This window comes from Chelonia mydas, chromosome 2 (genome assembly GCF_015237465.2).
Source record: "Chelonia mydas isolate rCheMyd1 chromosome 2, rCheMyd1.pri.v2, whole genome shotgun sequence".
NCBI classification, from domain to species: Eukaryota; Metazoa; Chordata; order Testudines; family Cheloniidae; genus Chelonia; species Chelonia mydas.
Window position 1 is genome coordinate 198902929 of NC_057850.1, and position 15013 is coordinate 198917941.

At 39.4% G+C, this 15013-nt stretch overlaps 1 protein-coding gene across 5 annotated transcripts in view; it reads left to right on the top strand.

Moving 5' to 3' along the window:
* Nucleotides 1–15013, top strand: part of CPVL (carboxypeptidase vitellogenic like) — a 94263-nt gene that overhangs the window by 36354 nt on the left and 42896 nt on the right. For all 5 annotated transcript variants that reach the window (XR_005224016.2, XR_006288979.1, XM_007053664.4 and 2 more), the window contains 4 exons: nt 3002–3124; nt 3425–3556; nt 10489–10584; nt 11193–11366. Coding sequence is in view for 3 of the 5 variants with exons in the window: in XM_007053664.4 (XP_007053726.2) it covers nt 3002–3124; nt 3425–3556; nt 10489–10584; nt 11193–11366 (525 nt within the window). In the remaining 2 variants the exon portion in view is untranslated. The remainder of the gene's footprint in view (nt 1–3001; nt 3125–3424; nt 3557–10488; nt 10585–11192; nt 11367–15013) is intronic.

The window sequence follows — 15013 nt, forward strand, 5'->3', positions numbered from 1 at the left end:
TTTCTCTATTTCTAATTACATCTCTCTCCCTGCTCCCCCCACCCATTTCCCTGACTGTCTGTTTGGTCATAAAGGTCTGAGGTGAAATCCTGGCTTTTCTGAAGTTAGTGGCAAAACTCCCATTTAAATAGAGACAAGATTTCACCCTTGGCCTATGCATAAAGTTGAACCTCTTTGACTAAATTGGCTTAAATATAATACTTGTAGTCAAGCTTGCCCTTGCAAGCCAAAGTGATAGAACACAGATTTAAGTAGATGTGTGTCCATGCAAGGATTTGCATTGGTGTAATTCACTAGTGCAAGTTTGGGCCCTTAGGCTGTCTGTTTTTTAAAGAATTCCATTATGTAGGTAGGTAATATTTAGAGACCGCTCTTTTGTCTAAAGAAAAGGAGTACTTATGGCACCTTTGAGACTAACAAAATTATTTGAGCATAAGCTTTTGTGAGCTACAGGTCACTTCATCGACAGCATGGTAACTAACTATATCTAAGAGCTGTGGCAGAGTAAATCCTCTAGCAACAGTAACTGCTAATGCATGTGTAATTCTGCTCAAAGGACATAGTTTTCATTATAGTTTTGTTCTCTGCAACTACACTGTCTCTGAAGTGGGCAGATTCCAGTTTGACTTCTTAGCTGGGGAAGCCATTTCTTTGCTAATAACAATTGGCAGGGGCATAATAAATCTGCAGAAGTTTGTTTAAAAAAAATTACAAGATAGTGTGGGTGAGACCGTGCCTGACACTAGCCTCAAGAAGGCTAGTTTTATTATTCTTTGCACTTCAGGATGGTCTGTTTTCCAGTTTTCATAGGAATAGGTGAATAAATACAGCCTACGACACCGAGGACACTTAAACAAGTGTTTTTCATAAAGTAAAACATGCAGTCTGCTCTCTGTGGAAAAACGAAGATACTCTGTCAGTCCACTTGCCTACCCCATTACTCACCATGTGCTGTCCATTTCATTGAGTTAGCATAAATTAGATTTCAGTCTTGCTGGATCATTTGCCTGCAAAGGGTATAGTACACCCGTCTGGCACCAGACAAATATTTTACCACTGTAATTTATAGTGGTACTAAATAGTCCATGTTTTATAATCTACCTGAAACTGTGCTATAGGAACTTGTAGTGTTAGGCTTATATGAATAAGTAGACTTCCAACTAATACATTCATAGATCTGAGACACATTCTGTCTCTTCCTTCCTCTGAAGGTATGATGGAATTTAAATTTTGTGTCTACTTCATGGGTTCTTCTGTTCTTCTCCTTCCCTAGCACTATGGCATCAAATATACTCATACAATCTTATTATAGTTGAAAAGCTGTATCCAAAAGCCTTAAAGGTGGCCAGATTCGAGTTTAGCCTTGCCTCTAGATGCTTGTTCCACAGCCAAACTCCTTCAACAGAGAAAATACCTTCTTTGGATCTTGCATGCTTATCCCATTGCTTTGTCAGTTGTTTGTCACAGAGGAGCCTTGCCAGGTCATGGATGAAGACAGAATAGCTGATGTACCTGGGACATGACTTGGTGGTGGGCTTTGATGATCAGTCTTTGGGAGACAGAATAGGTTGAAGCCAATGGGTGATATGTTTGCCTGAAGGGGAAGGCTACTGCCTTTGCATTGCTTCCAGTTTCAGCCCCAATTTGTGATCAGATTCTTGTCTGAGAGGAAGGAATGAGGTTTCTTAGCAAGCTGAAGGCAAAAGGCATTTTTTTTGCAGCTGATGATGCTAATTATTGTTTAGAGTCCTCACGGTATTCTGAACAGGGGATAGATGCTTTTGATGGAAGGTCTGGGAGAGGGCAGGGGAAAGAGTGGTTAGAGTACCAGGAAGTAGTATTAAACGTGTATACCTTTCCTAAAGGTATTGTCACTGAGTCCCTACTTGGATTCAACATTTACGATCTTGCAGTTGCTCTATGATTGGTGTCTATTTTAATCTATTTATGATTGAGAGTATTGGCAATGCTTCTGTGTCAGATGATTCCAGGGGTCAAATTGGGAGGAAAAGAATTGTGGAATTCTTCCAAGCTCCACCTACAAAATAGGCCAGTTCTGACTCTCCAGAATGAGATGCTGCACAAAATATGATTGTGCATGCTATGAACTCTACTAGGCTAGCAGCTCGGCTCTCCCTTGATGGGGCTTGAGTATTACCAATGGTTCTGCTGGAATCCTTGGCCTTGGTTCTTGAAAGAGAAAGAAGGTCTCCCAAACATCTCCTGCTTGTGGCACCAAATGAGACATCACTCTCAGTAAATTGTGCAAATCTATGTCCTTGTCTACACTATGCTGGTAAAATTATACCAGGAAAATCCTGTGGTGTGGTTGTAATTATACTGGTATGAAAATGCTTACACCAGTATAGCTTATGCCATTTCATTGAACTGGCATATATACTGTGATACACCAGTATAACTACCTCCACCCTAAAGCTTTTGCAGGCAGAGCTATGTTGATTTAAGAAAAAAAAAATCTCACTCCTGATTGATATAGCTGTGCCTGTAAAATGTAAGTGTATATCGGGCCTTAAAACATAAACATCAGTATTAACAATCTTAAATGGCCCTCTGAGTTAACGTCTGTTAGGCACGTTACCTACCGCCCTGTACCAGTCCAACTCAAGGATAAACCTGACCAGGGCCAGGCATGAGATCATTAGCCAAGCTATTTTAGAGTGGGATTTCTATGGGATTTGGATGTGCATTTTCCATTATAAATAATGGAAACGGGTGATTCCAACCCCTTAGGGTTTGACTATTTCAACCTAAATGTCTTAAATCATTTTTGATAATGAATTTATTTAAACTCTATGTTCATCAGGAATAAATTAGCCGCATATCAGTGAGGGGTAGAAAATAAAGAATGGAAACCTGCAGTAACTCTATGAAAGTGAAATAAAATATTGTTAGTTTGTCTAATGTAGAAATACTCAAGTTGTAATACACAGTAAAGCAATATTATTTCAAACTGAATCACCTACGATTCCATTCTCTCCAGTCTTATGCAGGGAAGTATGTGCCTGCTATTGGCTACTACATCTATACCCATAGTTCCAAAGCCAAAGTTAAGATCAACTTCAAAGGAGTTGCTATTGGTGATGGTTTCTGTGACCCTGAAATGGTAAACTTTACATATTTTTTTCCTATTCTTTTTGTATTTAATTAAATGGAGTGCTTTTCTCATATTACAGTCCTATCTAGAGAAAAGGTAGTTGTTTCCCAAGTGACTTCCTAATGACTTTAAACCTTTAATATTTGCCAAATGTTTCCAAACATCAAGTTACTAGATCAGTTTTTTTTAATTAAAATTTTACTCAGTTGAGTTCAGTGACTGATTTAGAATTTTAAAAAGGCCATCTTGGAAAAGTAAAATATGCCTTCCTAACCTATCAGCTTCCTTTCTTGTGTGCCTGTCTGGTAGATGCTGGGTGGCTATGCACAATTCCTGTACCAAATTGGCTTGGTGGATGAGAAGCAGAGGGAGTATGTCCAGCAGCAGACTGACCTGGGAGTAATTTATATCCGGCAGAAGAAGTGGATGAAAGCCTTTGAAGTACGTATCAGAGGCCCCCATGTTGGCCTTTAGCAATTAAAACCATCTGAACTGAGTAAGGGGTCAGAAAGAAGCATAACGAAGATCAGAAGTTTGATGCTGGAGAAGGTGCCCATTATAACATGGCGGGGGGAAGAGGGAGTAGGGAATGAAAGGAAAGAAAAGGACTGTCCATAGAATTTGTTTTGGCCTCATTTAAAACAGAGAGGCTTTAGAATGTTTATACAGTCCTGTCTTTCATTAACTGTTTTTGTTTCTTTAACTAAATGCTTGCATGCCCTGAAGGTTTAACTTGCTCATGGAACTTAGAAGAAATGCTGTCTAGAGAGCTGCTGCATATACTTGAACGTGCTATTAAATCTTATATATTCAAAAATAGTGGCCGCATTTCATAGATGCGGTTAATCAGTGTCTGCAAGGAATATTGCTTAGTGGTTCGTGGATGCCCATGTTGCAAGATGTGGTGGCATCCAAGATTACGGCGCACAGACGTTTTCTCTACACGAAGTACAGACGCCCCCCGACTATACGCAATCGTTCCATTCTGGAAAGACTTGCATAACTCGAATTTTGCATAAATCGGAAACATATACCCGTACGTTACACAAAAATTTCCGCAACTCGAAAAGCCTGCTTATGGAACTTTTTCCATAAGGGCGAATTTGCGTAAATTGGGTCTTGCGTAACCTGGGAAGCATCTGTAACTCATTGGAAGTGCATTATAGTAACTGTTCTGAGTTTATAATCTCTGTTGTGTTTTTTAAATAAGTAACTTTTCTTTTTTATAATTTAAGCATTATAATGGGAGAATATGCATCATATTTATTATGTGGATATTTTCTGATTAGACACTTTTAATATACAGATAACACTTCTCACAATGTTTGCAAAATAGGATGAAAATAAGAAAATTGTTACTTTTTAGGGAAAAGATCTCCCCAGAGGTTGGGTAAGTAGCTTGGCAGTGGATTACTTGTGGGATACTCGGACACTACAGTACTGAGGGCCATATAAGTACCTAAGATTGATAGTTAAGCACTATAATCAAAATTTAGGCATGTAAATAGAAGTGGCTTGACACTTAAAGATGAACACCTGCAGCTCCCTTGATTTCAGTGAGAGGGATTGTTAAGCACTTCTGAAAGTAAACACCCTTCTATTTTGGTGGCTAAATATGGATTTAGGAGCCTAGATTAGGTACCCAGCTGTGGAAGTCTTGCACTATGTAGTTACTAGAGGTTAAAATTTTGAATCATCTTTGGTCACAAGGTGCCAAATGACTAGTGGAAATTTGCTGTATCACCATTCAGAATCAGCTAGCTTTGCTCATGAATGAAGAACACTGTGTGGGGAAACTGGTACAATGGCTACTAACAGTGTCCATCATTCCAGAAAATGTACCAAATATAAAAGTTTGAACCTGTTTCTCAACCCCACACAAATAGAATGCTTGAATCATAATATTTATAAGGTCCTTTATCCTAGCCTGGAGGATAAGGTTTCTTCAGCACCTCAGAGGCCGGTATTTACTCTTCAGCCATAGAATCATAGAATATCAGGGTTGGAAGAGACCTCAGGAGGTCATCTAGTCCCACCCCCTGCTCAAAGCAGGACCAATCCCCAATTAAATCATTCCAGCCAGAAATCATTCATTTGTCAAGCCTGACCTTAAAAACTTCTAAGGAAGGAGATTCCACCACCTCCCTAGGTAACGCATTCCAGTGTTTCACCACCCTCCTAGTGAAAAAGTTTTTTTCCTAATATCCAACCTAAATCTCCCCCACTGCAACTTGAGACCATTACTCCTTGTTCTGTCATCTGCTACCACTGAGAACAGTCCAGAGCCATCCTCTTTGGCACCCCTTTCAGGTAGTTGAAAGCAGCTATCAAATCCCCTCTCATTCTTCTCTTCCGTAGACTAAACATCCCCAGTTCCCTCAGCCTCTCCTCATACGTCATGTGTTCCAGTCCCCTAATCATTTTTGCTGCCCTCTGCTGGACTCTTTCCAATTTTTCCACATCCTTCTTATCGTGTGGGGCCCAAAACTGGACACAGTACTCCAGATGAGGCCTCACCAGTGTCGAATAGAGGGGATTGATCACGTCCTTCGATCTGCTGGCAATGCCCCTACTTATACAGCCCAAAATGCCGGTAGCCATTTTGGCAACAAGGGCACACTGTTGACTCATATCCAGCTTCTCGTCCACTGTAACCCCTAGGTCCTTTTCTGCAGAACTGCTGCCGAGCCATTCGGTCCCTAGTCTGTAGCGGTGCATTAGATTCTTCCGTCCTAAATGCAGGACTCTGCACTTGTCCTTGTTGAACCTCATCAGATTCTTTTGGCGCAATCCTCCAATTTGTCTAGGTCCCTCTGTATCCTATCCCTACCCTCCAGCATATCTACCTCTCCTCCCAGTTTAGTGTCATCTGCAAACTTGCTGAGGGTGCAATCCACACCATCCTCCAGATCATTTATGAAGATATTGAGCAAAACCGGCCCCAGGACCGACCCTTGGGGCACTCCACTTGATACCAGCCGCCAACTAGACATGGAGCCATTGATCACTACCCGTTGAGCCTGACAATCTAGCCAGCTTTCTATCCACCTTTATAGTCCATTCATCCAGCCCATACTTCTTTAACTTGCTGGCAAGAATACTATGGGAGACAGTGTCAAAAGCTTTGCTAAAGTCAAGGAACAACATGTCCACTACTTTCCCTTCATCCACAGAACCAGTTATCTCATCATAGAAGGCAATTAGATTAGTCAGGTATGACTTGCCCTTGGTGAATCCATGCTGACTGTTCCTGATCACTTTCCTCTCCTCTAAGTGCTTCAGAATTGATTCCTTGAGGACGTGCTCCATGATTTTTCCAGGGACTGAGGTGAGGCTGACTGGCCTGTAGTTCCCAGGATCCACCTTCTTCCCTTTTTTAAAGATGGGCACTACATTAGCCTTTTTCCAGTCGTCCGGGACTTCCCCCGATCGCCATGAGTTTTCAAAGATAATGGCCAATGGCTCTGCAATCACATCCGCCAACTCCTTTAGCACGCTCGGATGCAACGCATCCAGCCCCATGGACTTGTGCTCGTCCAGCTTTTCAAAATAGTCCCGAACCACTTCTTTCTCCACAGAGGGCTGGTCACCTCCTCCCCATGCTGTGCTGCCCAGTGCAGTAGTCTGGGAGCTGACCTTGTTCGTGAAGACAGAGGCAAAAAAAGCACTGAGTACATTAGCTTTTTCCACATCCTCTGTCACTAGGTTGCCTCCCTCATTCAGTAAGGGGCGCACACTTTCCTTGACTTTCTTCTTGTTGCTAACATATCTGAAGAAACCCTTCTTGTTACTCTTGCTAGCTGCAACTCCAGGTGTGATTTGGCCTTCCTGATTTCACTCCTGCATGCCTGAGCAATATTTTTATACACCTCCCTGGTCATTTGTCCACTCTTCCGCTTCTTGTAAGCTTCTTTTTTGTGTTTAAGATCAGCAAGGATTTCACTGTTAAGCCAAGCTGGTCGCCTGCCATATTTACTATTCTTTCTACACATCGGGATGGTTTGTCCCTGTAACCTCAATAAGGATTCTTTAAAATACAGCCAACAAGTAAGCTACCCAAACAGTTCTAATCTGAAACCCTGGCCCAACTGACTTCTGGATTTCTAGGGCTGATGTCAATAGGGCCAGGATTTCACCTCCAGACACTAAAGACCTGGTCCTGTAAAGTTCTACATACCATCCATTTCCATTGTGGGATAAAGGCTCATGTGTATTTTGTATTCATGCCATAATACAGATGAACTAAATAGGTTGAATAACAGGGTGTCGCCAAAGCTTGTGTATTTGTCATGGGAAAATAAACTTTGAAGTTAGCTTTTGTAACCTTGCAGTAAAAAGTTATTAGGCCATGAAGCTGATTTACACCAGCTGGGTATCTAGCCCATTAATTTTTGTCTCAGTGAAAATGAAGAAACATGTCAGCTCCCAAAGTGAAAGAAGAGGTTTAACCTATCACTTCAATATGTTTGAAACATTTCTGCATATTCCACTTGCATATTGTATCTGTACAAGAAATACAAGTTACTACAACAGTTACTACAATTGCTTTAAGAGTACCCGTACCTGTTTGTTCAGGGCAGAAGTTTGTCAGAAACACATCTCATTAATCGATATTTGAGCCTGTTGCTGCTGGCTGCCAGCTTAAGTGACCTTATTTGTGACACTAGTAATTTGGGAGAAATGCGAGATGTTGTAAACTGGGTTTGAGCCTGTCTTTGATTGTTGAAACGAGCTTTAACTTTGATCTTTAAAAATGAGTTAGCATGAAGGACTGGCTGTGGGAGCAAAAGTGAAGGACTGAACATTTTGTAATAGATGTAATGATAAATGGGTTTACAGTATATTACTAGAATAAATTACACTTCCACCCAACTTGAATTTGAGGGGGGAAAAATACAAAAGTTAAATGACGAAGTGGCAGATTTCAAAGAAATACATTCCTTAAGGATAACTTTCAGTTGGTACAGATTTCAAACCTGTGGTTTTTTTTTTTAAAAAAAAAAAACCCTCCAAAGTGAAAAATAATTTTGCTTCTACAGTGTATCTTTCATGCAAACAGTAATTCAGCACTTATGGTTAACTCTTGTTTGATAAAATATTAAAATTAATTTTGAATTCAAAGCTTATGACTGTCAGTATGACATGAGTGTATTTTTATAACACAACAGAGGGATGCCAACATGATTTATAAAATAATAGTTCAAATTCATTTCTGTTGGAGTGGGGCACAAGTTCTTGTTCTGCACATGTGACTCTTGCCTTCGTTTCTTTACATTTGTGTACATTAATGTTTCCACTTCAGGGAGTCAGTAGCGATGGCTGAGGGTTGGGCAGAGTGGTCTCTGAACTATCATGGGTCTAGCTTCAATAATCTCAATCTTTCTCTTAGAAGCATATGTAGTTGCCTTTATTACATGTTGAACTATTTAACGCTTCAGTATATGCTTCTAAGACAGAAAAATAGCTTTACTTTGCATAAGGATGCATGTTGAAGTGGCTAAACCTTTTATAAAAAGGATCAAGCTAAGTATTAAAGGTCTTTCTATGGATTTTTAATGGGACTTAGAACAAGCCCCAAGAATAATCTGGTAAGGATCCAGATTGCAAAATTCCTAGCGTTCTAATTTCCTTTTTCTAGCTAATGGGACTAAACTGGTTTCTAGGCAAAAGATCTTATTTTATTCCAAGTTCTTGTCATATCTTTTTAATTGTTGGTAATATCACAGAGTTGTTAATAAAGCTCCTTAAGCTTCAAAACCTAAAGACCCTTTCCAGTCAACCCACCATCCCACCCACCATTGAGTGACTAGATGGGCAACAGACCCAACCTGTTGAACCAAGGTAAGGGGCAAATTCTGGATTAGAAGGCCTCTTTGAGAACGCTCTGACAGTGGGCACATAAATCAGGGGTAATTGGTCTGAAGATTCCAGCCACTTAAAGTGATAAAGCCATAAAGAGCTTAATATTTCAAAGAAACACCTTGAATTATACCCAGAAACCATCTGGAAGCCAGTGCAGTCTGTGAAGGATAAATGTATGACACTAAATGAGAAGGCAGAATGCATCTGTCCTAGACTGAGATTTTTGAGTGGTTTTCAGGTGTAACCCATATTCCAATCTGAAATCATCAGATAGCAAACTAAAAGTAAAACTCAAGTTTAGAAGCCATAAATAAATATACAAGTAATCATAAATATAGACAGGCAAGCCCATATACTGCATAAATAGCAGTGAATTCTTCTTCATAATCAAATGGATAACCTTTGGACTTTGCAATACACATAGACGAAAGTATAGACTGTAAAGATATTTATATTATTTAGAGGCAAATTTAGGTTCATGAACTGTCAAGGTTCCTCCCCCACTCTGAACTCTAGGGTACAGATGTGGGGACCTGCATGAAAACCTCCTAAGCTTAATTTTACCAGCTTAGGTTAAAACTTCCCCAAGGTACAAATTAATTTTACCCTTTGCCCTTGGAATTTCCACTGCCATCACCAAACTTTAACTGGGCTTACTGGGAAACGTAGTTTGGACACGTCTTTCCCCCCAAAATCCTCCCAACCCTTGCACCCCACTTCCTGGGGAAGGTTTGGTAAAAATCCTCACCAATTTGCATAGGTGACCACAGACCCAAACGCTTGGATCTTAGAACAGTGAAAAAGCATTCAGTTTTCTTACAAGAAGACTTTTAATAGAAGTAAAGGAATCACCTCTGTAAAATCAGGATGGTAGATACCTTACAGAGTAATTAGATTCAAAATATAGAGAATCCCTCTAGGCAAAACCTTAAGTTACAGAAAAGACACATAGACAGGAATAGTCATTCTATTCAGCACAGTTCTTTTCTTAGCCATTTAAAGAAATCATAATCTAACACATACCTAGCTAGATTACTTACTAAAAGTTCTAAGACTCCATTCGTGTTCTATCCCCGGCAAAAGCAGCATACAGACAGACACAGACCCTTTGTTTCTCTCCCTCCTCCCAGCTTTTGAAAGTATCTTGTCTCCTCATTGGTCATTTTGGTCAGGTGCCAACGAGGTTACCTTTAGCTTCTTAACCCTTTACAGGTGAGAGGATTTTTCCTCTGTCCAGGAGGGATTTTAAAGGGGTTTACCCTTCCCTTTATATTTATGACATGAACCATGAAAGTATATTCCTGAAATTGACTGAAAAAGATTCTGTTCTCTTATAATTGTGGCTTTAGCTTTGGAAACTTAAATAGCTTTCTAATATTAATGCATGGAATGAAATTCATATTTAAACTCCAGTAAGAACATGACATAAAGAGCAAGTTTAATTGAGAAGCAGTTTTGATTGTATGTTTTGTATTTTAAATACATATGTTTATCTTGGTTTCTCCCTCCAGGTATTTGATGCTCTTTTGAATGGTGATGAAACAAATTCTTCCTACACTCAGAATGTTACAGGATGTAGCAACTACTTTAACTTTTTGCAGTGCCAGGTAAACTTACTATTGCAATAACCAAAAGCCCCAAAACAAAAGAAATTTACTGTCTAACATAAACAAATGTCTCATTCTGTATGTCAGGGTTAGGAAATTGCCTGAATGTAGTAAAGGTGTGTGTATAAATGTAATTTAGTGCCAGTCTACCCACACACCTAAGCACATGCTTAGCTCAAAGTATGAGTTGTCCCACTGACTTCAAAGAAAATATTCACATGCTTAAAGTTAAGCACTTAAATACTTTAGCTGATCAAGGCCTTACTCAGCTTAAACACTTGGTCTTTAAGCCATCTTTTGTAGAATGCACTTTGCAATGTTAGAGAGCTGCTATGTATTTCACAAATTCAAGCCCGATCATGTTTGGTAATAGAATGATCTCTGATGGGAGTTGAATTCCTTTCCATATACAGCAGAAATAGAACAGTATGGCATCTAAAATATCTGGTAATGAGTCAGTTTAGACATCCCCCTGCATTTTCTCTTTAGGCTCAAGAAGAGATGTCTTGAATAAACAAGAGTTGGCAGGGGTCAGGGGTTTTGATTTTGATGTATGTGGTCACACTGCTGAAAATTGTGTTTTGTTTAATGCAGCTTTCTTGTAACAGGAGCCTGCTGACCAGGAATATTTTGGAGCGTTTTTATCACTCTCAGAAGTGAGGAAAGCTATCCATGTGGGAAATCTTACCTTCCATGATGGGTCTGCAGTTGAGAAGCATTTGCTTGAAGATGTGATGAAGACAATAAAGCCATGGTTAGCTGTAATTATGGATAATTACAGGGTAAGAAAGTAATAGCTTCTAACTTCCTACTCTGGGGGTATATCTTCACTACAGAATTAACCCAGGCTCTTATCCCTAACCTGCTCTGGTGTGTGCACACAAACCTCGGACCTGAGTATGGTGTTTTCAACCGAGGCTAACTGGCCCATCCTGGGGTCTAAGCTAAAGCTCAAGTGTTGTTATCACGTCAGGCGGTAAGCCACCCACTTTTCAGGCAGGATGTAGTCTGTCTAGTGCTGGTAGCCCGTCGGAACCATCGGTGGAAGAAATCAAAAATAGCTTGGTATCAGGAATGAATAGATGAAAGTTGTAGCAGTAAATTTTTGGTAAACAAGATTGTGTCTTGGTAGGTGTTCACCAACTATCTGAGCTCTGACATGGCTGAATTGTCATAAAGTGAGCAATAATGCACTTAGAAATACAGTTGGGAGTTAACACATCATAATTTATTGTGGGGGATATGTGAAGAAAAAAGAATGCCATGTGGTACTTGTAGTGATGGGAATAGGGCCAACTGGTCTTTAACAGAGCATAATAACATATAGATTAAGAGCTACTTACCTGGTGTTTTCCCACTGGACACTTGGAATTGTATCAAGAATGCACACAACCATTATTTGTAGCACCCACTCTGTTCTTAGTTAAACTATTTATCATTTTTCTTTTGACAATGTGGCATTAATAACTAATAATCTGATTTGATAAAAACATTAAAATCAAGCTTTTAATGCTCGGTTTAGCCTATTGAAAAGTTGAGGGGCCAGATCATCCATTATGGCTGAGAGGAATGGCCCAGTGCAGTTTGGGAGAGGTCAGGGTGAAAATATGGCCTTTATGTTCCTCAGTCCTGTGCGAGTCCTGTACTGGGTTCAGTCCTCTGGCCTAATATATCGGATTTAAAGGCTGCTCTGAAGTTGCACTGGCTGCCAGCAGCCCCAAGGGTGCAATATGGCAGCCAGGGATCAGCATTGCATAGGCAAGCTCGGGTCACATTTGCGATGTTGGGAGCAAAACCTCTTCATGACATCCCAGGATCTGGGCCAAGATTCTTAAATGTAGCTGTGATGCCAAGGGATGTGAGCTCAGAAGATCGTGCAGATTTCTTGTTTTGAAACTACAGTAGTCATTTTACTCAACTCAGTAGTCTGAGGTAAGAAGCACTTTTACAAAACTTGTGAGTTTATTTCAGTTTTTAAATCTCTCCTCTTCTGAAAGTTTGTCATGTCTAATTTATTTTGCTCATCTGTGGCTCTGTTTTTTGCTATATATCTCTTGAGAGCTTAGCACGGTATTCAAGGTATACAATTGATTATATAGTGATTTCAATACTCATTCTTTATATAATATGTACTTTATTTACCTGTTTGACAATTGCTGTCCATTTAGCAGATATTTTCTTTGAGTTGTCCACAGTGACACCCAACAGGTGTTAGTGGTTACAACTAATTTAGAACCTAGCACAATATGCTTTATTTTCCATTTGTCAAAACTGAATTTCACCTGTTGTTAATGCTGCCTGGTTGCCTAGTTGTGTGTGTGCTCTCTGAAGTTCCTCAGTTTTTTCCAGTCTCAACTAAGTAATAATTTTGTATCTTTGGAGAAGTGTTGCCACCTCACTCTTCAGCCCTCTTCTGGAACACTAGTGCGTATATTCAGCACTGTTTTCTTTATCTATCTCTGGAGTGCTTCACTATGATTTTTTTTTTTCCATACTGAAAACAGGCTGTTCATTCCTACTCCTTGTTTTCTACCTCTCGACCAGTTTTTTATACAGTACAGTACTTTTATCATTCATTAGCTCCTTAGCTATTTGCTTTTCAAATTCCTTCTTACTCTCTCAATTCCCATCTTCCATTTTTCCTGCCATGTTTTGTTCCTCTCACCTGGGCTGAATTTCTATTTCCTGAAGGGTACCTGTGTGTCTCAACTAACCTCCAGATGGTTTGCCATTAAACCAAACCTAGAGTTGTTTGCTTCCTTTTTTGTTTAGTTGTATGCCTATCTCCTGTAACTCTTTTACAGAAGCAGCACTTGTGGTTACATAATTGATCTTACATTTCTTAAGCAAAACAAAATGATCTGTTGCATAAGAACTACTCAACAGGAAGAGCAGGACAGGCAAAACTGGTGGGAAAAGTACAGTTTTAGTGGGAAGGGGAAAGTGGCGGTCAGGAGCTAGGGAAACTATCCAGTATGTTCTAGCTGCTTTGTGCTTCTCTAGACTGAAGTGCAAAGTTACAATTCAAGGAGAAAAAGGTTGTAATGTTCATGCTACGTACCTTTAAATAATTAAATAGTACATTGTAGCATTTTCTTTAGGATTCTACATGTAGGAAATATTTAATTCTAAAAACCAAGGAATTCCCACAAAAATTACATTAAATTGAAGTTAAGGTTGTGAATATATCAATAATTTCAGTAAAACTTTATAGTGATATAATTATACAAGAAAGAAGTATTACAAACAATGAAATTCGGAGTTCAGGTTCAACTTAAAAGAAATTCATGTTAAGATATGAAAATACATGAAGTACTCAAACAGCCTTAACTCTGCCCTATAGTGACACTGGGGGAGGGGGGTCATGGAAATAGCCAATAGAAACTGAAAAAAATCAGTCTTTTTAAAAAAAAATCAGTTTAATCTGTGAATAAGAAAACTAAAAGATAACACTAATTGTATGTTTATTGCATGGCATCAAAACAGGGCAAAGTTAAGGTTGTTGAAGTGTGATATTCTTTTAGAAAATGAGATGTCAGAGGATCTCTGTGGAAGTCTGGCGTATTAGCAATATATGTATTTCTTTACTACGTAGGAATGTGACATTACAGTAATGTATGAAAGGTTTTCTGGGGGAAAAAAATCCCTTTGATATAATTCTTGCTTCAGAAGGGCTACTGGAATTACTGGTAAAAAGTGGAGAGAAAGCAAAGTTAGTGATTCTAAATGGGCACTTTCTCTTCATACTATATTCTTGCTGGAACCCCAGATGGGTAATTTCTGTCAACATATTTATTTTGTTGGATTGCTATTACAAGAGGGGTAGTTCAGATGCATTGGGAAGGCTCTTGGCTAGAACAGCTTACAGATCAGACTAGTAAAGTACAATAGGTCCTCGTGGGAAGCAGAACCTCATAAATCTCTTGCTGTTTCCTCTTTTCAGATTCTTCTCAGATATTTAGTATGTTCCAGAAGACTGAAAAGGGTTTTGACTGCTGTTTCCTATTTTTTTACTGAAGACAAAGGTTGCAAAATCTTATCTAAAATATTTTCACTACTTGCAAACTGGACAAGCGTTTGATTTGTGTGTGCACACGCATGCTTGTCTATGCATTTGGGTTTTTGGCTCCGATTCCCCACACTTTTTTCAAATAGTGGGATTTGATCAAGCTGCCTTGCTTTAATTTGGGTAACCTTTTCCTCCTCTTGCAGCTGCCTAAGAACTTTACTGAAATGTTTACAGACTTCTGTCAAGCTTTTGCCAGAAAATGCTTTATCTTGTCACTTTTAAGGAAATATTATACCAACACGTTCAGACAGCAAGTAAAACACGGCACATGTGCAACTTGGCCATCTTTCAGTATTCTCCTATAACACTGGCTCTTTTGTTCTTTATGAAACCAGGGAAAGACCTCAGGAACTAACGCAT